We start from the raw sequence: 25,372 nt of genomic DNA, 5'->3' as shown, positions 1-25,372 counted from the left end.
TATATATATATATATATATATATATATATATATATATATTATTATCTACTGGCGGTCGCCAGTAGATAGTTATAGTTAGGACCACGTTTCCATAGGAAATCCGCAACATTCTATTTTGAATAACTTTGGCGCCGGTTGACGAATCCTCGCGAATTTTTCAAAATAGGTGGGGCGCTACGCTCCGCTCCTACCCTGAAAGTCTCGGGGGGATTCGTCAAGCGGGGGCTGAGATAAAAGGGGGGTCCCAAAACACGTTTTTCCTATGCATTTTTCCATAGGACCTTTAGACAGAGCTACAGCCCGAACGGCTGAACAGAATTTAATGAAATTTGGCAGAGAGGTAGTCCTCAGGTCAAGGAAGTGCCTTTTGTAGGTTTGGTGTAAATCTGTTCAGTAGATTCTGAGAAAATAGCCTTTAAATCAATATATATATCTGAGCCAGCTTACGGTGCGCTTACGGTGCGCTTACCGTACGCGTACGGTGACGTGCGCGAGCGCGATTTTGATTGGCCCTTAGATCTTAGTAAACATTCTAATCGGTCGAAACCAGGAAGCGGCGGCCGCCATTTTCTCTCTCGCACTCTGACAGGGGATTGAAAAACAAAGTCCCAAAACATGTAAAGGGGCTGTTTAGACAGCTCCCAAGCACCTAGCCATGTCCACGGAGTCCCCAGGGATCCCCCAATTGAAAAACGGCAATTTTAATTTTTTCGTAAATTTCGTCGATTACGCTTACCGTACGCGTACGGTAAGAAATAATAAAAAAAAAAAAAATGTCCACATTCTCCCCACCCCGTGTGCAAAAGGTGCCCGAAAGTGCACCTTTTGTGCATGGCTTATATATTTTACCTATCACAGCGATGCTCATCATATGTCCTCCATGTGCGCACGGTGCGTAACGTGGGCTCACTGTGCGTGCACGGTGCGCGAAGCGCACCGTGCGCGCACGGAACGAACTGCGTTAAGTGGGCGCGCACGCCACAAATGGCGTAAAGTAACTTAGCATTTAAAAAACCGTACAAATTCACTGAAAAAACCATAGGTTTCACACACGTTATAGTTAGGAATTAGCATTTAAAAAACCTTGCAAATTCACTGAAAAAACCATAGGTTTCACACATGTTATAGTTAGCTGGACATTTTACTGATAAAAAACCAATGAAATTCCCCCGTTATAGTTACTGTAGGCAACTATAACTCACGCGACCGTAATCCTCTGCTGATGACATATGTGTCTTTATGAAAAAAAAATATTTGTAATATATGTATAGCTAAAATTTAATGGAAGAAGACATGGCCAAATAAGTGTCTAAATACAGTATTAGCATCAGCAGAGGATTACGGTCGCGTGAGTTATAGTTGCCTACAGTATCTATAACGGGGGAATTTCATTGGTTTTTTATCAGTAAAATGTCCAGCTAACTATAACATGTGTGAAACCTATGGTTTTTTCAGTGAATATATATATATATATATATATATATATATATAAACTTGTCGAAAACCGCTTGGTTAATCCTGCCGCGTCTCCAGATCAAAGGGCGCGTCGTCTTGTCAGACCAACCCTGCAAGGTCCGTAATGAATTTCCACGAATTCCCTCAAAAAGGATTGACGACGCCGTGTCTTGTGCTGCAAATTAGTTTTATTTGTCAGCTGCTGGACGCGTTTCGCCTGACCTGCAGGCTTGGACCTTTTTGTATGCAATGGATGGTTGTGTTCCAATAATGGGCATCATATCTTGGTCCTGTTGTAGTATCGACCAGTACTTTTGGATGATTTGTCGGATTTTGTACGATTCTTTGCTGTATGTAAGTATCAGCCGAGGAGCAGACTCAGTCTGCTCCTCGGCTGATACTTACATACAGCAAGATCTGATGCCCATTATTGGAACACAACCATCCATTGCATACAAAAAGGTCCAATCCATTAGAGACCTTACTACAAAGAGCCATTTTCAAAGCATCAAAACTGTACAATCTAACTGGCTCACGCAACAACAAATAGGCTTCAGAAAATGTAACAATTGCAAAGCATGCAAAATTGGGAAAAACATGAGAACACTCACCGATCCAGAAGGCAAAACCATTCACATCAAACATAAAATAACATGCACAACAAAATTTGTCATTTATGCAATCCAATGTGACTGTGGTATGCTCTACATAGGTAGTACCATTTGCATGTTAAAGAAACGTATCTTGGAACATGTCAGAGCGGTAAAAAATAAAGATCTCTCCTATGCTACCGCAAAACACATGATAGCATGTCAGGAGGGAAACTGGATGAACATGTCATTCTTTGCAATCGATTCTATTGAAACCAATGAGAGGCTGGGCGACCGCCAGAAAAAACTGAGACAACTCGAATCGAAATATATAATCCGACTTCGGACCAAGCACCCGAGAGGGATGAACTTGGACGGGGAACTTTATGTACACCTCTAGCTGGACTGTGCTACATAAGGATTCTTTGCATGCGTATCCATCCTTGCAACTCCCTTTCCCTATCTTTTTGAAACTAGCTACTTATTGCCTCTGCAGATCCTCTGATTACTTATAAAATTTTGGATACTCTCTGGAACACTAAACTGGCCACTAATGCCAGTTTACTAAACACCTATTACAAATTGCTATACATTGCTACTTCAAATGTTCTGTAACCAGGCTACTTATAGAACTGGAACATTTAGCATTCATATATTGAAAAACATATTCTTTGAGCAGTATCGTTTATCTAAAAAAGCATTGTGAAATTATTTTTCATTAATTAATACTGTTGCAGTTACTGACAACTGTCCAAATGCCTACTGTTGTTTTGGGAAACCCAATTAATTTGTTTCTCACTGTTACGAGGTGATTACCTAAATTTATTTTCAACATTTGAAAAAAACTTCAGTTCCCAGAATCCTATGGAGCTCACTACGTTGTATAGGAAATGCTTTAAAATGTAACAGGAAATGGTGTCACCTACCGTGAACAAGGCCGACAGGGCTGAAACGCGTCGGTGTAACAGAAGGGAACTCTGTTAAGAATAAATATTTACAAGGTTCCTGAGTGCGAGTGTCATTTGCTTTAAAATTGAATTTTGGCCGCTGGCTTGGCCCAACACTCGCACCCGCTGCTGAGCGATCCGAATCCAAGCCGCATTGAAGAGCATATATATATATATATATATTCACTGAAAAAACCATAGGTTTCACACATGTTATAGTTAGCGGAAATTTTACTGATAAAAAACCAATGAAATTCCCCCGTTATAGTTAGTGCAGGCAACTATAACTCACGCGACCGCAATCCTCTGCTGATGCTAATACTGTATTTAGACACTTATTTGCCCATGTCTTCTTCCATACATTTTTAGCTATACATATATTACAAATATTTTTTTTTAATAAAGACACATATGTCATCAGCAGAAGATTGCGGTCGCACCTGTTATGAGCCATGCACAAATGATGCCCTTCGGGCACCAATTGCACACGGGTTGGGCAGAGTGTGGATAATTTTTTTTTTTTTAATAATTTTTTACCGTACGCGTACGGTAAGCGTAATCGGCGAAATTACCGAAAAAATAAAAATTCCGTTTTTGCCCTTGGGGGATCTTTGGGGACTCCCTCAACATGGCTGTGTGTGGGAGCTGTCTAAACAGCCCCTTTACATGTTTTTGTGCTTTGTATTTCACTCATCACTCTCAGTGCGAGAGAGAAAATGGTGGCCGCCGCTTCCTGGTTTCGGCCGATTCGAATGTTTACTAAGATCTAAGAGCCAATCAGAATCGCGCTCGCGCACGCCACCGTACGCGTACGGTAAGCGTACCGTAAGCGCACCGTAAGCTGGCTCAGATATATATATTGATTTAAAGGCTATTTTCTCAGAATCTACTGAACAGATTTACACCAAACCTACAAAAGGCACTTCCTTGACCTGAGGACTACCTCTCTGCCAAATTTCTAGTAATTCTGTTCAGCCGTTCGGGCTGTAGCTCGTTCTAAAGGTCCTATGGAAAAATGCATGGGAAAAACGCGTTTTGGGACCCCCCTTTTATCTCAGCCCCCGCTTGACGAATCCCCCCGAGACTTTCAGGGTAGGAGCGGAGCGTAGCGCCCCAGCTATTTTGAAAAATTCGCGAGGATTCGTCGACCGGCGCCAAAGTTATTCAAAATAGAATGTTGCGGATTTCCTATGGAAACGTGGTCCTAACTATAACTACCTACTGGCGACTGCCAGTAGGTAATATATATATATATGTATGTATATATATATATATATATATATTCACTGAAAAAACCATAGGTTTCACACATGTTATAGTTAGCGGAAATTTTACTGATAAAAAACCAATGAAATTCCCCCGTTATAGTTAGTGCAGGAAACTATAACTCACGCGACCGCAATCCTCTGCTGATGCTAATACTGTATTTAGACACTTATTTGCCCATGTCTTCTTCCATAAATTTTTAGCTATACATATATTACAAACATTTTTTTTTCATAAAGACACATATGTCATCAGCAGAAGATTGCGGTCGCATGAGTTATAGTTTCCTGCACTAACTATAACGGGGGAATTTCATTGGTTTTTTATCAGTAAAATTTCCGCTAACTATAACATGTGTGAAACCTATGGTTTTTTCAGTGAATTTGCAAGGTTTTTTAAATGCTAATTCCTAACTATAACGTGTGTGAAACCTATGGTTTTTTCAGTGAATTTGAACGGTTTTTTAAATGCTAAGTTACTTTACGCCATTCGTGGCGTGCGCGCCCACTTAACGCAGTTCGTTCCGTTCGCGCACCGTACGCGCACAGTGAGCACGCGGTGCGCTTCGCGCACCGCGCGCCCACCTTACGCAGTTAGTGCCGTGCACGCACGGTGGGCACGCGGTGCGCGCAGCGCACCGCGTGCCCACGTTACGCTAGATGGGCCATGTACGCACGATGCGCTTCGCGCACCGTGCGCACATGGAGGACATATTATGCGCTTCCTTGTGATAGGTAATCTGTTGAAATTTTTTGGGGAAATGCTGTGCTCTTATATGCCATGCACAAATGGTGGCCTTCGGCCACCATTTGCACACGGGGTGGAGAGAGTGGGTTTTTTTTTAAAATAATTTTTTACCGTACGCGTACGGTAAGCGTACGGTAAGCGTAATCGGCGAAATTTTCGAAAAATAAAAAATTACCGTTTTTTGCCTTGGGGGATCTTTGAAGACTCAACTAACATGGTTATGTGCATGGGCGCTGTCTAAACAGCCCCTTTATATGTTTTTGGCATTTGTTTATCAGCTCCCCCCTCAGAGTGCGAGAGAGAAAATGGCGGCCGCCGCTTCCTGGTTTCGACCGATTCGAATGTTTACTAAGATCTAAGGGCCAATCAGAATCGCGCTCGCGCACGCCACCGTACGCGTACGGTAAGCGTACCGTAAACGCACCGTAAGCTGGCTCAGATATATATATTGATTTAAAGGCTATTTTCTCAGAATCTACTGAACAGATTTACACCAAACCTACAAAAGGCACTTCCTTGACCTGAGGACTACCTCTCTGCCAAATTTCAAGTAATTCTGTTCAGCCGTTCGGGCTGTAGCTGTGTCTAAAGGTCCTATGGAAAAATGCATGGGAAAAACGCGTTTTGGGACCCCCCTTTTATCTCAGCCCCCGCTTGACAAATCCCCCCGAGACTTTCAGGGTAGGAGCGGAGCGTAGCGCCCCACCTATTTTGAGAAATTCGCGAGGATTCATCGACCGGCGCCAAAGTTATTCAAAATAGAATGTTGCGGATTTCCTATGGAAAAGGGGTCCTAACTATAACTACCTACTGGCGACCGCCAGTAGGTAATATATATATATATTTTTTTTTTTTTTTTTATCCAATAAGGTTCTTAACCTTAGGGACTGGAATTGGGCTTTTGCCAAAATTGGCCGGCCACCATCTCAGTGACCAAAAGGAAGCGTTGGATCCTGGCCGGCAAGATTTCAGTTTTTTCGCCGTTCAATTTCAGGCAGTTGGTCTGCATCCAGGTATTTACTTGAGTCATTAAAACGATCGGCTGTCTCTTCCACATTATTTGAGACTGATATCACCACCTGGGTGTCATCAGCATAGGAGACCACCGAAAAACCACACTGCCTAATGATCGAGGCTAAAGGAGCCACATAAATATTCAAAAGTGTGGGGCTCAAAGAGGAGCCTTGTGGCACACCACACAGCAGTTTGAAAGATTTGGACGCAGAGCCACCGAGTTCTACTGCAAAAGTTCTATCCGTTAGATAGGGTGACAGTAGAGTAAGGGCGGTGTCTTGAATCCCCAGCTCCGCCTGTCTGCCAGTTAATATTTCAAGGTTAACTATATCGAAGGCCAATGATAGATCTAACAAAATCAAGGCAGCCTTCCCTCCTGCATCCAGTGTTCTTCTAAGTTCCTCTGCCGCCATGACCAGAGCAGTCTCTGTTCTCTGGCCCTCTCTAAAACCATATTGTGAGTGGTCCAGGAGGTCTCCTGCAGAGATGAAAGTTGTAAGCTGTGTATTAAGCAATTTCTCCAATACCTTAGACGGTAAAAGGAATCCTAGAGATCGGACGGTAGCTGCTAGGTTCCTTAGGGTCAAGGTTGGATTTCTCTAACAGAGGCAGGACTGAGGCTGCCTTCCACGCCTCAGGAAACAAGCCTGTCTGTATTATCTCCGTGAACACTAAACTAAGTTGTTCACTGAATATTTCAACTTTAGGAGGACAAGGGTCTGACGGGGCTCCTGCTTAGTTGTCTTCACCACTTGAATGATCTGCTCCACCAAGGGAGAAGAAAAGGAGAAACCACTGCCGGGTGTACGAGTATCTGGCCCTGGCTTAGTTATCTTAGAGGAGGAGTAATTGCTATCTTTGTAGGTTTTATACACTATCTCAACTTTGTTTATGAAAAACTGGCTCTGAGTACTACAAAATTCCGGGCTAATAGCTAGGGAGGAGGAGATCGAACTAGCCAAACCTTCAGTGAGAAGGTTTGTTCCACTGAGCCTGGGCCCGCAGATGCAATCATACTTATCCTATGTCAACAAAGCATATCATCGTTTTGTTTTGATGAAATTCCTTCTAAAAATGGTTCCCTGGTTACTGGCATTCCCCAAAGGTTACTCGAAACCAGAATTACTAAAACCCTGCCCTTCTGACAATTCCTCGGAGCAGGATACCCTCCATCTAACGTTCTTCTACGCCTATTACGATCCCTTGATCAGGAAGCACATTTTCCCCTACTCAAAGATTGCCAATTTGTTCAAGTGAGGCCGGCCTTGTTTTATCTTCAAATGCTAGCCTCACCCAGGGTTTGTTTTTGGGGTGGCAAGTTTTTTAATTGGGGCCATTAGACACAGGACTAAGCTGCCGTTGCAGTAGCTATCCTGTGTTATCAGTCAGTGTAAATATGTTCTCCTAAACTATGCAATGTATTTTTAATGAGATAGTATTTATGGTCCTGCCTCACCATTTTAGCACTGCTGCACTTTATATGATATACTCTTTGTAGGTTTCCAATGTGACCATTGTTATAGTAACATTGGACGCCTTTTATCCTATGACATATTTGGATGAAAAGTGTATTTTTATAAAATACTGTTTGCTTTTTTGGCTCTTGGCTGCCGAATAAAGTGCTTTTGACTTGACTTGACTTAATGTTAAGTTATAGTTAGGAAAACTTTGTTATTTCTTTATACAAAACTAATTTACACAAACGTTAGAAATTCTTGATGGATGTTTGTTATAGTTATAACTTTAAGTTATAATTTGTGCCCCACCCAAAACTTAGTATAACTCTCACACCTCTGTACACAGTGTTGTCAACTCACTAGCCCCCTACATTAACTATAATTCCGCCCAATACCATGCACATTGTTCTTATAAATAATGTCACTTAAGACTTCATGTGTCTTGTGCATGCTACAAGTGATGTATAATGAAAGGGTATAAGCAGTACATGGAGCGGTGTGAGCTATAGTTAATGTAGTGTAGCTAGCGAGTTGACAGCACTGTGGACAGAGGTGCGGTAGTTATACTAAGTTTTAGGGGGGCGCAAATGGTAACAAAGTTATAGCTATAACTTTAGAATTTCTGAGTTTTGTGCCCGATTGGGAAGGCTTCGGGTGCAGGGGGGCCTGTTACAGGCCCCCAAAGTCTGATTCCGATTGCCGACTTTAGCCGGACGGCACAATTTGGAAAGGCTGTCCAAATCCAGCATCGTAATCGGTCGCCCGTAGAGACGTACGAATCTGCTCCGTACGGCTCAGTCATTCCGAATACCTTCGGGTTCAGAGTAGGATATTCCTAATGCCTAACTCGCATCATATTCGGCCGGTCGGAAACCTTTCCGTTTTGGTCAGAAAGACGCTTTCCCGATCCGATTCGGATGGAGCAAATGCCGTTAGGAGGCCTTCCAAACTGCATCGTAACCGGCCCCTTAGGGCCCCTTACAGGTGCATCGGAATCGGCCACTCGGACTCACGGAGCGCAACTCGCTAGGAAAGCTCTCCGGATCCCAGTCGTATGGAGGGCTTTCCTAGCAAGATCGTAATCAGCCCCTTGGTCTTAACCTTTTGTCTTTTCATTGAATTTATATATACATACACATGACATGGCACTGAAAATATATGTGGACAATAGCACATTATTTAAAGCAATTGTACTAATAAACACACAGTCTCATATAAACCACATTCTCAGATATATTACTACAGTTCAAGGTTCAAATTTGAGTTTATTACAACAGTACTGCAAAAGTGACATGAGAAAATATTCTATTCATTACCCTTGCTGAGGGGTGGGGATCATTACTCTAAAGAGGGTATGTTAGCACTGAGTACAGAGTCATCACTATGTCGCCCAGGCCACTATGCAGAGACACAGAGATCTGTCCCAGTTCTATTCATTCATCCATTTAAACATTTACATGTAGTTTGAATCAAAATGGAGCGTTACCTGATACCTTTTCTACAAACAAGTGTATAAATGGAGATGTTGATTTGATTGGCAATTTACTGACTCCTAAAGTTGGATCTGCAATGTAATGACCGCAAATCCTCTGAATCCAATTTAATGGGAATATTCAAATTCCTCTAGTTGAGCCCAGCACAACACCTGGAAGGAATAAGCAGCCAGGTAAAGAATAGATCAAGAAAAGACAGAACAAAGTAAAACAGTGTTTCTGGTAACAGGTTAAGGGAAAATAAGTTATCTCTAGTTCAGATTAATGATATGTCATCCTGGGCTCGACAGAGGTCAAAAGCAATAGCTTGTGTAGCAGACAAAGCGATAAGTAGACAGAAAGAAATCAACAGCAATAAAAGTACCATATCAATTCAGTTACTTCTGAAAGGTTTACGAAGGCCCTATTTACTTTCGTAACCCAGGCTTAGTATATTAGTCTGTAAAGTAAGGGGAACAGTCAGAACACTGTGGCCTTAACCATGCATATGCCTTAAACACGCATATGCCTTGTTAAGGCAGTGTGCGCTCTAGCTGCTGGCTGGCGGAAGCAGGAAGCAGCCAAGCAGTAGGAAGGATCGGGAAAGGACGTGGCGCGGTGAGGTATGTGGGGCTGGGGGCGGGTTTTGGGGGGTAGTTGGTATGTTTGGTGGGGCTTATGGTAGTTTTCAGGGCTGGGGAGGTTTGGGGTAGTTATCAGGGGTGGGGGTTCAGGATAGTTTTTAGGGCTGGGGGTTTGGGGTAGTTTTCATGGGTAGGGGGTTCAGGGTAATTTTCAGGGGTTAGGGTAGTTTTCAGGGCTGGGGGGGGCTCATGGTAATTTTCAAGACTGGGGGTTCGGGATAGTTTTCATGGCGGGGTTCAGGGTAGTTTTCAGGGCTGGGGGGTTTGGGGTAGTTTTCAGGGCTGGGGATTTGGAGTAGTTTTCAGGGCTGGGAAGGTCGGGGTAGGTTTCAGGGCTGGGGGGTAGTTTTCAGGGCTGGGGGAGGGTGTTGTTTTTTTGGAGGGAGGGGATAGTTGTAGGTGTCAGGGCAGTGGCTTCGGGGCTGTTTCAGGGCTCAGGGCAGGGGGCAGGGATCGTAATACACTTTAGGGTAGTTTTCAGGGTACTTTTTAGGTCTCGGGGGTCGAGGTCGTTTTTAGGGCTTAGGGGAGGGTGGGGCAGGTTTAGGGCTCAGGGAAAGGTCAGGGTAGTTTTTAGGGCTTAGGGGAAGTCAGGGTATTTTTTAGGACTGGAGGCAGGAAGGTTTCGAGGGCTCGATGGGAAGGGGTTGGTTTTCAGGAGGGAGGGGTAGTTTTAGGACTCAGGGCTGGTGCAGGGGCCGTGGGTGGTTAAGACGTACCTGTCAAGTCTTAACCACGGATATTTATTTACAATACATGCCTTAACAACACATCATTTGTTGTAAAGGTACATGTGGTAAAGGCATATTCGTGTTTAAGACTTGCGTTGTAGAGACTGCGTGGAATAGGCATGCGTAGTAAATGCATGCATGGTTCCATCCCACAACTGTAGAGTAAACACGAGCAGCTATTTCTTCCTTGTGGTGATGCAGCGTGGAATTTCAAATCCTCCCTTCGTCACAGACCAAATATCACACTAACACTTTCACTCAATACATTCATTGGTGGGGCCCATAACACCAATACTCACACTTTATTGGTCTGCTCTTACGGGAGAGATAAGTGTTCCAAACTCGGACGTGAAAAGAATACCTTATAACCTAGAGTTATTTTATTTACATAAACATACACTACATATCCTTAATCCAGTACATCTTAATCCTGAACCTCAAGATATTCCTTCCACTTAGCCGATGGACCATTTAGTTGAGTTGGAGAAGTGATTTCAATCCTCTTTCATTTATATTCAAATCTTAATCTATTCCTTCTCAATAAATAACCCAACACATTTTCTTATTAATCAATAATATTGTTTATCTAATTAATGCAAATTTTAATAAAACGTTAATCAAACCATAGAACACCATATTTACCTAATCTGGCTATTAGTCGTCCTCTAAGTCAATCAAGTCGTCATGCAGCACGCTACAGTCCCAAAGATTGGGTCTGAACCATAAGCGTGTACGCATCAATCAATGCCCATCAGTTTTGAGAGTCCTCAGTTCATTAGGGAAATGGGCAGCAATTTAGTCTGTCAGAGATTCAAGGAAAAACTGTCCTGCAGTGTCACCGTCCTCTCCGTCAGCATAACGTCAGGAAAAAGAAAAGGTCCGCACAACTCACTATTCTACCATCTTTTGATAATGAAAGTAATGATTAAATGTAAAGAAAGTCAGTTTTGGGCACTTCTGATTGGTTGGTTAAGATCATCCGTTTCGGTCTCCCAAAGTCTATGATGTCACTCCATTAGACATGATCCATCCGGTTGTCAAAAACTGTCCATTGTTAAAGCTCTTGGCAAAAGTCCAATCGTGACCTTGTTTGGGTACAGGCTGTGTAGGTCATCTTGAGGCCACTTGTTCAGGAGCCTGGGACATGCGTACTTCTTCTGAAACCTCGTGGAATGGTAGGTGTCTCGTCGTGTACGTTGGTCGGCCATTTTGTCATAGGCCCAATCGGTCAACTTAAGCAAAACAAACACAAAAGTAATTAAAACATGGAAATAACGAATAAAATGTATAACCCTCACTAATTCCCCTATGTGTATGTAATTATCTAGCATAATTGCGACATTTAAAGCGTTTATATTCACCCAATGATGCCATCTGGTGCAACTTACAATTACGTCACAAAAGCAACATACATCATGCAATATTCTATTTTTCTAGTATTAGTATGCGTTCGTATATTAGTTTACAAATTATTTTAGCCATGCAAAATGCAAATCCCACGTGTAATTCATACATTAGTAAGGTTGGTTAAGTACCACTCAAAACACATTAATAATATTACAATGAATAGATTATTCTAATTAGTATGAACATGCAGAAATGGGGGAGGTATACAAAATTTTGTACTACCCACTCCATCAGAGGCACACATACAATGGTAGAATATTTGTTTTTCTGGATGCACGACTGTAGAGTAAGTAATATTTAAGCCAAACACACAAATTCATAGTTTGCAAAGCCTATAGTTTGAATGCTCATTTTTCTCATGACTGTTTAAGTTATAGTTTTTTACAGTGAACATTTATTGCTTGAACTCAGAGATAGATGTAGAAAGAGGTTCAAGAAAAGCTTGAGGAAAAATGTGCTTTATATAGGTCGCCATTTTCAAAATTGTGTGGGTGACCGAACTTGAAATGAAAATATTTATCTGCCTAGAAGCCAAATATGCTTGAATAGAGCTGTAAAGACGCTGCTGCTAGAAGAACAACAGTAGCACATTTTCAGTATCGCTGGTAAGTAATATATGTTGACATTTAGGTGTGCCTCATCCCCCTTTATTATGGAAGACCATCTTCCAGGATATTCGAAGCGACTCACAGGCAATTGTATGCGCACAAATCTAATAGAAAGTACATATCCCTAATACAGAAATTTGACAATGCATTGGTGGGAGGAAAACGTTGCCTCAAGTATTTATTTGAAAATTGCCCTTCCTTATTTAATACATGTACTATGTTACATTGCCAATATATATATACAATCTGATAAGGTATTAACTCACTGAAATCGCATATTGAAATGTTCCAAATATTCCATTGAAATGCCCTTGACCCAATGGTTTAAGGGAGCTTCTTAACTTTCTAGGATTAAAATTCTCAGGCATGTAACATTAGGAAGTCAATTCTGTATTAAATCTGCATTGAGGCAAGGCTTTTGTAGACAAGTATCTCTCACGCTGAATTTAATATTAGAGTTGTATAGTAGATCACTTTCCAAGTACAAAATACAATTGTTTTGCCTATAAATATGTAACACCAGCCAATGATTTCAAGATCAAATCATATATCAATATAGCATAGAAGCAGTCCAATAAGAGAAAATGGGATAATCTACTTATCAATGTAAACAAACATCCATCAAGAATTTCAGAACCAGGCCTAGTGTGCGTATGTTCATTTTCAGATTAATATAATAAGAAGTTCTTCTATTGAAGACGAAAGTATCACCAATAAAATAAAAAAAAGAACAGCCATACTTTGAAAAATGACTTTACTGAAAAATGCTATGCCATGAGAGTTCATGAAATTTCAGAAGGACTGAAAACATGCTGCTTTTTCAGAACCACCATTGACCATTACAGTGTTTCCATTTACATAGGTACATTTATCAATATGTGGATATCCTGAAAATATGATCTGTTTCTCTAGAGCCAACATTGAACCAGTTTTACCAAGAATTAGCTTTTGGAACCAAGAGAGAAAAAAATATGCTGTGTTCATGGTTTTTTACCAGAAAGAGGTGATGAAAGCATGGGTATTTGTCTAATGGCCAAACCCCAAGGGTTAATCAGAAGTTATCTATGTCAATAGCATGCAAACTGTTCCTTGTCACAAAGGAAAGGATAAGATAGCTTAGATGTAATGCAAGTGAACACTATTTATGGTGTTTATTTACATGAATGGCCCTAGGCTGTGCCCATATTTTACCAAGCAGTTGCATCTTAATAAATTAGGAGAACATTCTAGATTTACTATTCATAGAATTGTTTACTTTTCAATACTTTTTTGAAGACATGATAGTGATGCCTCTCAGATGATTAATCTGTGTTGAAAAAATTATGGAAAGATATGGCAGTGGGTGATAGATAAAATTGTTACATCAAAAATGTCTGTGAGTATATTTCCATGTTGATAATCTGAAAGCAGCTGTTTCACTGATCATTTCATTATTTAGTTATGTATGTGTTGTATTATAAATTGTGCAAACATACTTCTTCCATGGACATTTGCATTTGTTTCTAGTTTGTATGTCTTTTCTGTTCCAGTATATATAGAATTTTTTTCCAAAGTATTTAGACGGACAATATTTACTAATTGCATTGATAGCATCACATGATTGATTTCACATTTTAATTGGATTTATATAAAAATATGAAGAATGTATTGAACATTGTAGTATTCAATGTCAAGATCTCATGTTGTTTTGGGGGTTACGAGCATACAGAACACTGACTTATTTTTTTTCAATTTCTTTAAATAAATCATTGGATATGAAAAAAACTATCAGTGCTCAAAAGAATGTCAAAATGTTCCTGATTTGCAAACATATGTTGACATTTCTTGCATATACAGCCATCCACATTTGCATCTCAGAGATTTAAAAATATTTTTTGACTGATTCACAAAAGTACCAGATGTGCATGTCCATTGCCTGTCACTTTTAGAATTCATGTACATAAATTTAATGCATACCACTATTTTTCATAACCCTTCCTGAGCAGAATGCCCACACTGTCAAAACTCATATGCGTAATTTTCTTTTGCATTTTCATTTATATGGAAAACCTTTTTTCTTGTGAAGCATTTCTTTCCCACACATCCTCAGTGACACTTTGGTTTGTTTGCACTTTCCCAGACAAGCTACACTAATTACACCCAGGTAATTTAGATGTGTGTGTGGGAAAATATGAGGGGGGAAAGTGTTGCCATTGTTTGTGAATACCGTTAAATTTATGACCCTAAAGTTGTTCACCTTATTTTCATAGAAGCCTTTCCTTCCACTTCTTTCACAACTTTACCATCGCTTACAACTGCAGGAATATTCATTGAGTTAACACTTATCCACTTAATATTGACATCCCCTAAAACAATAAGTACAAAATTCTGCCTTTGTTAATTCAGAATCAGGTTTTCAGTGGAAAGAAGTTTGAGAATGAAGTCTAAAAAGTTTTGTTGTGCTATTTGATTCATATTGATCATGAGGGCAAAGAAAAGCATTTCACTACATTTTCTTAAACAAGGCCTTAAACATTAGATGAGAAATTCACTAAAACTATGCAAGATATTCTAAAAGTCTCATGTGAAGTATGAGTGTGTCTTGTAGCTGCAAGGGCTGTGTTACAATCACATTTTTACTGCAAATGGTTTGTGACCACTGAATAGTGTTTGCTTTTAAGAAATACATTAAAAATATTATTGTTCTTCAAATCTGGTTATTTTAATTGAGAATTGTATGTATTTTAATTTTAGGACATTCAATCAGACAGTTGGAACTTTTGAAGAACTCCAAAAGTACCTTCATGGATATGTGGCCAACTTGACCCTGGATGATGAAAGAAGAAATGCAAAGTAAGCCTATATTTCATTCACAAATTAAATCTAATGTTTAGCACTCACAACAAGGTGAGATTAAAGATAGCTTATATTTTCACCGGAGAAGATTCCTGAGTGGTTGTGTTGGCAAACAATAAATCTTAACCTGATAATCATGCTATAGTAAAGGGTTGTAGAATTTAATTGTTGTGGAACCACAAGAAAGTCATATCAGCTGCACCACCTCTCTATGAGCGGTGGGTTTATATAGACAGCAATCCACTTCTAAAGAATGTACAAATCATCAATATTCTTTTCTGTAACTGTTGTTAGTAAACTACATTGACTGAAAGTCTTAAAATTTGCAAAGGATTTGTAGAGAAAGGTGTATAACAATCATACATTTGCTTCATCTTATCTAAAGTTTTGCTTTATAACATAACCTGAAAATACAATATAGAGACACACACCTATAATAGGAGATGATCTTGGTCTCTGATTTGAAAAGAAAATGTAAATTCTGATTTACTGCCAAGCTACCGTCTCCACTGCAATCATACAAAATGCAGAAATGAATTCACACTCACAGAAAAGGAAAATAAACATTTTCTTATGAGACACGTCTAACAGTTGCACACAAAATGACCGAAAATCAGAAATGTATTTATGATTTTGTGTAGGAGTGCTCCTGTAGCACATACACAAACATGTAATTGCAAAAGGTATAGGTGTAGGTCTTTGCTTATGCCGGTCCTATATTTTATGTGCAGAGTTCTTTGTCAAGAGTGTGAGGAACTTTGTTCACATGGTGCTACGTATTAGGCTTAGATGTGTAGAATACTTACTAGAAAGTGAGAGGTGGAAAGAAAACATTAAGGGAGAGGCACATGCAGGTACAACATTACTCCTACAGTGATGGTGGCAGACATCTCCCCCATGTGTGCAAAGCTACTAGTAGTAACTTTACTCTTATAAATTCTGTCATTCAAGGCTTCACCCTCTGCTTCGAGGGGGTGGAGACGTAAAAGCTACACCATTCCTATCCTTGTAAATGTGAATTAACAAATTACACGTAGGTGTATTAGTAAATATGTATATGTGAATAAATATACATGTGTAGATTTACCTTTGTGAATAAGGCGCTATGGTGCTCTTCCCTCATTCTTTATGAGACTCTTGAAACCCTGTAACACTTAGAGACAATAGCCTAATAAAACCTCTTCATAAAAAAAATACATCTTGTTGATTTTTTTGTGTCAGTTCTGGAATAGGTTTCCAATGCTTAAACTGGTTTCCAGGTCAGCCCCCCCAATTCATCCTGAAATGGTGCCCCCAAGACACATGAAGCCCAGACAAACTCAGTGTGGGCAGGGCAGAACAGAATCCATTAAGGGGAGGGGTATCTAAGGCTCTTTTCCCCTTCCATCGAAAATGCTCCTGGTCATTGGGCCTGATTACAAGTTGAGGCATTATTTATTGCCCCTGGTAAATAACAATACCACTGGGTATATTATTTATCGAATGCGATAAATAACACCTATTACGATTTTATGGGGCATAATATGACTAATGCACCAAAATCTGCATGATGCCGTAAATACCATATGTTTTCCCCTGTTATATTTTAGCAGGATTGACCTCTCGAAATTTGATGGAGTTTGAGTTATTTAACTCATTGGATAAATATTGGATGTGTTAAATTCTTCAAACTCGTAATTCCGACCCATGCATAACCAGGGGTTATCACAAGGGTCAGAATATTACGAGCAACTCATAATTAGGCCCATAGTGGCTTACTTTAAGGACAATCAGATAGACCTTTTGACAGAGTTCGGCCTTAGCTGGCATCGCAGCAGGACTTTCAAACTGCCAATCATGGGAACAGAAAAAAGAGACAATATGCATATAACTTTTAAAAGAGGTAGCAAAGAGTTAAACCTGAACAGTAGTTTACATTCTTAAGCTCAGTATGCATGTAAAACATGTAGGCATATGTGAGAAATGATGACCACATTATATATAGCAGACTACACAAACCTTTTTGGAACTAATAAGTATTTATTACTACTGACTATCTCAGTGGTATGCAATTCATCAACCTTAGAGGAATCACAGGGTGGCTGTTGGCGGAGCCTTAGCTGTCTCTGTGATAGTAACCCCTCACCCGGCAGATTGTCTGCCACGGGAGCACTAAGTCTTAAGCAGGGTGGCAAACCATCACAGATTTTCCCTGCCTGCATCTGCCATGTGATGATACAGGCAGGGAAAATGTACTATGAGCCCATGCACAAGGAGAAAACTTGATCCGCATCAAGGCCTTTAAAAATGGTTCCCTCTCAGCAAGCCTTCCGTGTTGTGAAAAGAGCAGTTGCAGGAGCCACTTCATTCACTGCACAGAGATCTCCAGCACAGGTAGGGATCTCTAAATAGGGTGAAAAGTCCACTGTCAGGATGGTGAAGACCATGCCTTCCACCCCCATGACAGTTTGATGGACCGTCTGTCATGGTCTAAATTATCCCACTAGTACTCATGCAGCTTTTCAGTCTCACACTTTGTACTGGATAACTGAGTCAGAAAAGAGCCCCCAACAGCATCAAGGGATTTGTTGCAAAATATATCGACACGAATATGCGAAACATACTAAGAACCAACACCCTTGTTTGGCTGCCACTCTTAAAAGTCATTTGAAAAGAATTGCTTATCTGTTCATAAGCACTCCATTTATGTCATTCACATGGATGCCTCATGCTAAACTTGTTTTAACACCTTCAAAGGGTTTTTAATCATCTGTGTTTTGAACATAATTTCCCCACAAAGCCCAGCCAATTATGATTTTGGAATGAAAATTACTAAATTTGACTTTGGGAAGAATACAGCCTGCATATTCAACCAGGAACAAACAGGTGATGATAAATAGCATTCACAAATAAAATAAGATGAGAAATAATGATTCAGTCACAGGAAGTGTGACTTAAGGTTCAGTCTTCCTTTTTTCAATAAAAATAATCGCAGATTAGCACCTTTCTGAATCCACTTTTTTTAGATCTGGCTTGACAGCGCAGTTGTCTCTGAACCTCTTGTGATCAACTGACAAGAAAGCTTTAAGAAGCACTACTGAGAGACAGGTTTTGGCTCGACCCAAATGTTGATTTCATTGAGCACAAATTTGGATTGGGCAGACTTTGTCTGCTTCCATTGAAAAGGAGTCCTTGAATTTCATTTTTGCCTTATGGGAAAGCTAGGGAACTGGGTTCGAGTCTCGGCAGGGACGCTCAACATCCTGTGATTCTGGGCAAATCACATAGGGGGTCATTACAATGGCGGTCAGACTTTTGTTCATCCGCCATCATTGTGGTAGTGGGACCGGCTTCCTACGAGGTGGCCTACCCACCTACCGCATTACGATGCGACTGCCACCACGGCGGACCCAGGCCTCATCCCTAACATTGCGGCGGGGATACAGTCAGCAGCCCGCCCGCAATGCCCATAAAAAGGCACTTGCTGTGCCTGCCACATGGTGCAGGGATACATAGGTGCCCCCCAGTGCCCTTGCCCCAGGCCCAGAGATGAAGGGGGGCCCGCTTTGGGCCCCCAAATCCGTTTCTGCCATTCCTTTTGCTGCGGATTGTCTGCCTGAAAACGAACGGAGGAAAGGGATATCATAATCCCTACGGCGGTGCCTTGCAGGCACCGCTGCAATGTTGGGCAATGGACCGCCTGTCGGAACCGTGGTGGGAGGTCTCTACGACCGCCGCGCTTAAGCAACAATTCCCCCGCCATCATAATTTGGTGGGGGGGGGGACCGCAGCACGAGTGCAGAGGCTTGTCGGTGGCGTGCCTTCCGCCTTTGCAATCAGGCCCTTAATCTTCTCATGCCTACCAAAATGAATGTGACCAACTGTACCACAACTGGTCCTCATGTAAAGCGCTCTGATACCTTGGGGTCGGGTTTGCGCTTTTGAAAACTCCCCACTCCCCCAAAAAAGAGCAAGTTACAGTGTCAAGTCATTCATCAAGGATTTAGACCTGATCTGTTTTTATGAGAAATTCCGATAAGGCAGAAGGTACTGACTTATTTTTGAGAATATAGGCCTTAAATAGTGACTCGTAATTACACTATGTTAAAGCTTGTAGACAGGTATTTTGTTACTGGGAATCTCCCAGATTGCAATAGTATGTAAATGTTTTGGTGTTAGTCAACCCCTCTGACAAAACCTCAAGTAGAAGACGTGCACTTTGTGAATCCTTATTACACCATTTTCGAAAGTGTTGTATACTACATGATACATGAGATTCTGCAATCCCTATATAAACGCCTGTCTCTACAATCAGTGAATTGTGATGCACCCAGTCACCAATTATAAAGAAAAGGCATCAGATCTCGACTGTAATTAGTTATTGTAGTTGGGTTCTCACGTCACAATGCCTGCTGCAAGAGCTAGCAGACAAGGTTTTGGGAAGCCGTTCATGTCAAAATTACAGCTTCTATGGGGAGCTGTAATTTTGACATGAACGGCTTCCCATACAATCTGAAAGGCTTAAAGCACCTGTTTAAAGCAACGAAAATGGAACATTGATTTTCTTTCTTCTGCTCAATTGTTTCGTTTTCAATAACAACAAGAGACAACATGTTTAATTTTTCTACTCATTAGATAGAGAAAAGCTAGAGGTTTTCTGCATGTTACTATAAATTCCAAGCTCCTGTAGCTTTTATTTATTTCTTTAAACTGACTTGTATTGAATAGTTTATATATGTGTTAGCAACAAACAGGTTTTTGATGTGTTTATTTTTGCACTGGAGGTTTTACTTTTATTAGGGTTGAGTCTGCGAGAGCATGCGCTGGTGCTAGCGTTACACTATTGGATACAAAAAGGGCTTGGAGCCCACCCACTGTGGTTTGCTTCAGGTCACTCTTTTTTACAGCCTCCTTAATAAGCCAGTGCAGGCGAAACATCATTTCCGATCATTGCTGTGGAGCAGGGACCGAACACAGATTGATTCAAGTTAATCTGTGCCTGTCCGCTACTCCCGACGTGATTGAGTTTCTATTTCTTCCCCACTCTTAACTCCCTCTGCCTGCTGCTCCCTCCATAGCCCTTGCACATTTTTCTTGTTTGCTTTGAGATGTTTTTTCATCCTTTATTCTCTGCCATAAAAGTACTTTGCCCTAATCAAATATTCAGCACCTGTGCACGAGCAATTCTTTTATTTTGTTGCAAGGTTAGGCAGACGGGAGGTTAACGGGGGGGGGGGGGGGAGAGACTGTCTGCCTCAACACTCTCCTGGGAAAAGCCCTGCATTCGTCTCCATTAAGTAGCAGGGATCCTTTTGGAAGCCTAATAATGGAATGCAGGTTACTCTTCCCATGGAGCCCTTGTTTCATATGGTGGGCACATTTCCTGCGGACGCAAGTGGTTGAGATTGCAGTTTGCGTTTTTATAGGCTCATCAGAGATGGTTGTGCTGCAGCTCAGAAGTGGCCCCATCACAGATAGAAGGCATTAGTTCTGATCCCGGGCCTCACGCTTGACCAAGCTGTGTGACCCTCTGAAAATCAATATCTCATTGTGCCCCTTTACCTGCTGAATATGGAGAGGTAAATCACTAGGGCTCTCTAGTAATATTCATTGAATAATTGACTGGGCATTTCAACTTGCGTGAAGTGCTTCGAATTAAACAAAAGGCTGTCAGTGTCTTGGCGCACAATTAAACACATACGTAAAAATATAAATGCATGGTCAGTGAGAGGAACATAAAGGGTGTGCTATACGATGGGCTGCTATGAACTAAACACGCACAAAACAGTTTTCAAACGTGTTTAATCAGCGCTGTGAAGCTACATACTGATTGGCACACGGACGCTTGAGCACAATGTAGGGCAGCTAAAATCGGAGACACGTTCAGTAAATCGGCCTCGTTCCTCTATATGGTTATGGAACTTCTCTTTGACTTACAATATCCTTATAATGTACAGCAGGGGGTACTTTATCCCAAATATAATATATGGGATTCTGTGATCCCTGTATAAATTCCTGTCTTTAATTTCTTTATACTCAACGACTTGTGACACACCCAGTAGCCGATTATAAAGAAAAGACGTCAGAACTCGACTATTATGAGTTATTACAGTAGACTTTTTACGTCACAATGCCTGCTGCAGAGCCAGCAGCTGAGGTGAAAGGCAGGTCAAGTCACAAGCATAATTAAAGCAGCTGTTTCAGGAAATGAAAAGAAGAGTTGTTTTTCTTTCTTAAACTGTATTTCAGTAACAAACAAAAAGAACATGTTGTTTTTTGTACTCCTTAGATAATTACAGAAAAGTTAAAGTTAGAACCTTTCTGTATGTTTGTACACATTTTTGCTGTTGCAGTTTTTAAAAAACTGACTTGTATTCAACTGTTTCTAATATCTTTTTGCAACAAATATCTAACTGGTTTTTGATGTGTTTAATTTTGCTCTAAAAGTTTTATTTCTGTTCTTCATGTTTGCAAACATCCTATCTCGTTCATGTGAAAGAGTTACACACCAAGATTTTAAGTGGTTTGTAGGAAAGGTAATGGTGTGACCATGTATTATATGGGATAAAGTACTCCAGGCATAATTGATAAGGATATTACAAGTAACCTTGGAATTCCATAACCTTATAAAGGAACTCAGCCTTGGGCTTCATTCTTCTATATGGTTATGGAATTCCTCTGTGACGTGCAATATCCTTATAATGTACGACAAGGGGTACTTTATTCCTTATATATTGTTTTGCTAACTGTAAATTTTGAACGTATATGTAATTTTATGATTGCATATCAAGACATGCCTTGTGGGAAAACGTATGTGGTTCATGAAAAAAGTTGTGTAAGAGGACCTATGACTAATTATTTTATTATAAACATTTACGACAAATGCGTGAGCCTGTCCAATTTATTATGAAAAGAATTTGTTAAATGCAAAAGGACATTAAAGGTGGATTTACATTACTCTGTGTTAAAGGCTGTGGACAAATATTCTGACACAGGGGATCCCACAGATTACTGTAATATACAAAATTATTGGTGTAAATGTGCCGAAAATGTATGACAAATGGAGTAGATCTGACTTATTATGTGTAATAAACATATGTTGAAGCCAATAGGCCTTTAAAAGTGGATTGTTACCACACCATGGTAAAGCCTGTAGATAGGTATTGCATTAGATGGATTCTCACAGATTACCACAGAAGGCAAGCTTTTGCTGCTGGTTTGCCTCTTTGGGTCCCCCCCTCTGACATACCTCTTGGGCCAAAAATATGAACTTTGACAATCTTTATTAACCTTTCAGGAAGTATTCATTATTGTTTTTATTGTTTTTCCAACAGAATGTTTGTGTATATTTATAAAATGTCTAACTGTATACCTTTAGGGATGCCTTGTGAGCAAGTTTATGCAGAATTCAGCAGACCTCAGTTGGTTATGGTGAAAAGCCAGTGATGAATGCTATTGGCCTGGTTGGTTACTTGGGACATTTATATCAGATGTCATTAGTTTGATATGTTTATTTAAAAAGGGTTGAGAAAGGCAGTAAGCATGTCCAATGTATTGTGAAAAGCACTTTTTGACAGCAAATGTCCTTCAAGTGAGGATTGTCATTCCAGTTTAAGGAAGACTTGTTTAGACAAATAGTTACAAGGAATCTCACCCATTTCTGAAGCAGACAAATACTTACAGTTGAAGATTTGCAGTGTGATGATCCTTGTTAGAGCCTTCTTAAGAACAATTGTATATTTTTTCCCAATTGTGTAATTGAATGCGTATTTGCGAATTTGCTAACTGCCTTACGGCTACTGTAAGAGAAAACGTTTGGTCAAAATGGTCAGCCCAAGTAGGTGATGGCGACAAACCAACAATAAAGGTTATAGGTCTGGCGGTTCATTTGGGAAGGTATGCCAGATTCCATTGGACTGATCTGTTTATTAAGAAAGTGTGTCTGACTTAAATATTTTGAAAAAAAACATAGGATAAAGCCAATAGGTCTACAAGGTGAATTTTCAATTGCCATTAGACTGAGATAACGACTGTAGACTGGTATTTTGTTACATGGAATGTCAGTGATTACTATAGTATGCCAGATGTTGGTTAGCACCATGACAAACTCTGCAGGTAGATTAAATCTTTGAGAATCCTTGGTATGCCGTTTCGGAGGGGTTTGATATTGGTTTGCCAGTTGTAAATCTAATTTTATGAATGTGTGCTGATAGTTTCTTTGTGGCAAAGCTTGGACTTAATAAAGTAGACCTGAGCTTGTTATGATGACAAGTCAATGATAAACATTATGGGCCTAATGTATTAATTGGGAAAAGGTATGTCAGATGCCACAGGTCTGATCTGTTTATTATGAAACAAATGATGACAAAAAGCAGTAGACCTAGTTTATGCATGTGAAAAAACTATGTTAAACCCAAAGACATTTAAGGCTGGATTGTTATCACACTGTATTAAAGTCATGAGGTATTGTGTGACATTAATTCTCATAATTTACTATATAAGGCAAGGGGTCTTGTGCTTGTTTTTCTCTGACAAAACCATGAGGGATTTGCACTGTGAGAATCATTGTTGGTGAGAGGGGATGAAAATTATGTACATATTACAAATTGTATGACTGTATTCTTGATGGTTTTCTTGTTGGAAAGCTTATGCTCAATATAGTAGGTGCGAGTTGGTTATGATGAAGAGGCCAATGGTAAAGAGTATAAACCTTATAGATCGTTAGGAAAGGTCATAGCAGATGCCATAGATCAGATCTGTTTGTTATGAAAAACGACAACAAAGGCAGTAAGCCTGACATATCTATTGTGAAAATCTCAGGAGGCCATGGCAGGTGTAGTTTTCTGCCTGGCCATTGCAATAAAAAAAAACATAAACAAGCTCTACATACATATACTGAGAGGGTCTTTGGGTCAGCCCCCCCTTTCTGTTCTAGTGTTAACAGCACTTTGCTTAACAGCACTTTGCTGGATCACATGCAGTGATATTCAGTGGCTGTGTTAGTGAGCAGTCCTTTAGTTTTCCATTTCTTTTATATTCCCCTTTTGTCCCTTTCCATGTTCTCCTATTCTTTACTGAGAGCATCCTGGAGCTTCCCAGACAGTCCTAACGGACTGCTTCCTTCCTGCTTGAATAATTTTCTGTATGCTTTACCCTGTGCACTGGGAGGCCATTTTGGAATGGTGTAGCCTACAGTGTATCATTGCTATAACGTTTGAAGATGGCTACCATGGCTAGAAGCATTATGTTGGCCATCTTGGATCAGGATAACAACAAAACAAGTATACACTTTAACATTCAAAGATGACAGCCAAGTACAAACATTAGGATGTCATTCTTTTACTGTTCCAAGATGGGGCAACACATTGCTCCTAAATGTGGCAGCTATGCTGGAACTTTAAAATACTGATACACTAAGTACAATACCACTGCAAGATGGGTGTCTCCTGATATGTTTCATTTCATTATTTCAAGCATATTTCTGCCGTTTAGGTGATAACATGCTTTCTTTTTACGACTAGTATTATTTTAATGTATCTTCCATATGCTTGTTGTGTGTCTGTTTATTGCAGATCGGTAAGTGGGTGAATGCAAGTATGTGGGTGGATGAATGAATGTATGAAGGCAAGGATGACTGACACAGTAAATGTATGGAGTTAATAAGTGGCTAAATTCATTAGTGACTTAAGATGCACTTCCAGCTATAAGCCAGATCTATTGGCATTGCTAAATGCTTGCTTATATTGAAGGCTGTATGCTTCTGTTTGTAGCAAGTGCATAACCACCTGAGCTAGCTTAACAAAATTGAGTCTTTGATTTTCATTGTACACAGAGATCTGTGCAACAAATACATTAATCCGTTGAACTACTTATACGGAGGATAGACCTGTAACACACAATGATCTACAGCAGCCACAGTCATCCTCCAAGCTGTTTTAATATGAATCAAGCTTGCGACCAGAACTAGCACACCAGTCTATGCAGAGAGTGCATTCATCACCTGAGCTATTTTACTAGTATTACACCCTGAAACCTGCTGGAGACACATAAATGTTTACACCTGGTCCCTTAACCCTAAAGTAAACCATACTCCATCCCTCAAGACTCCATCTTTCTATGCTCAATCCATTACTACCAACTCTTCATCAAATATGTAGGTTCTCTAAGTACCCAATTTCCATTTCTACCACCGTCTTGGGCAATTGTTGCAGACCTAATGC

The 25,372-nt window shown here is 40.3% G+C and overlaps 1 protein-coding gene across 1 annotated transcript in view; it reads left to right on the top strand.

The window, feature by feature from the left end:
* PRKG2 (protein kinase cGMP-dependent 2) overlaps window positions 1-25,372 on the top strand; it is an 856,172-nt gene that overhangs the window by 601,643 nt on the left and 229,157 nt on the right. Inside the window, exon 10 of the mRNA XM_085643209.1 lies at window positions 15,072-15,170. Within this exon, the coding sequence (XP_085499335.1) occupies window positions 15,072-15,170 (99 nt within the window). The remainder of the gene's footprint in view (window positions 1-15,071; window positions 15,171-25,372) is intronic.

Source organism: Triturus cristatus, chromosome 2_2 (genome assembly GCF_964204655.1).
Source record: "Triturus cristatus chromosome 2_2, aTriCri1.1, whole genome shotgun sequence".
Classification (NCBI taxonomy): Eukaryota; Metazoa; Chordata; class Amphibia; order Caudata; family Salamandridae; genus Triturus; species Triturus cristatus.
Note: the sequence above shows the minus strand (reverse complement) of the source record. Positions and strands in the feature narration are given on the sequence as shown.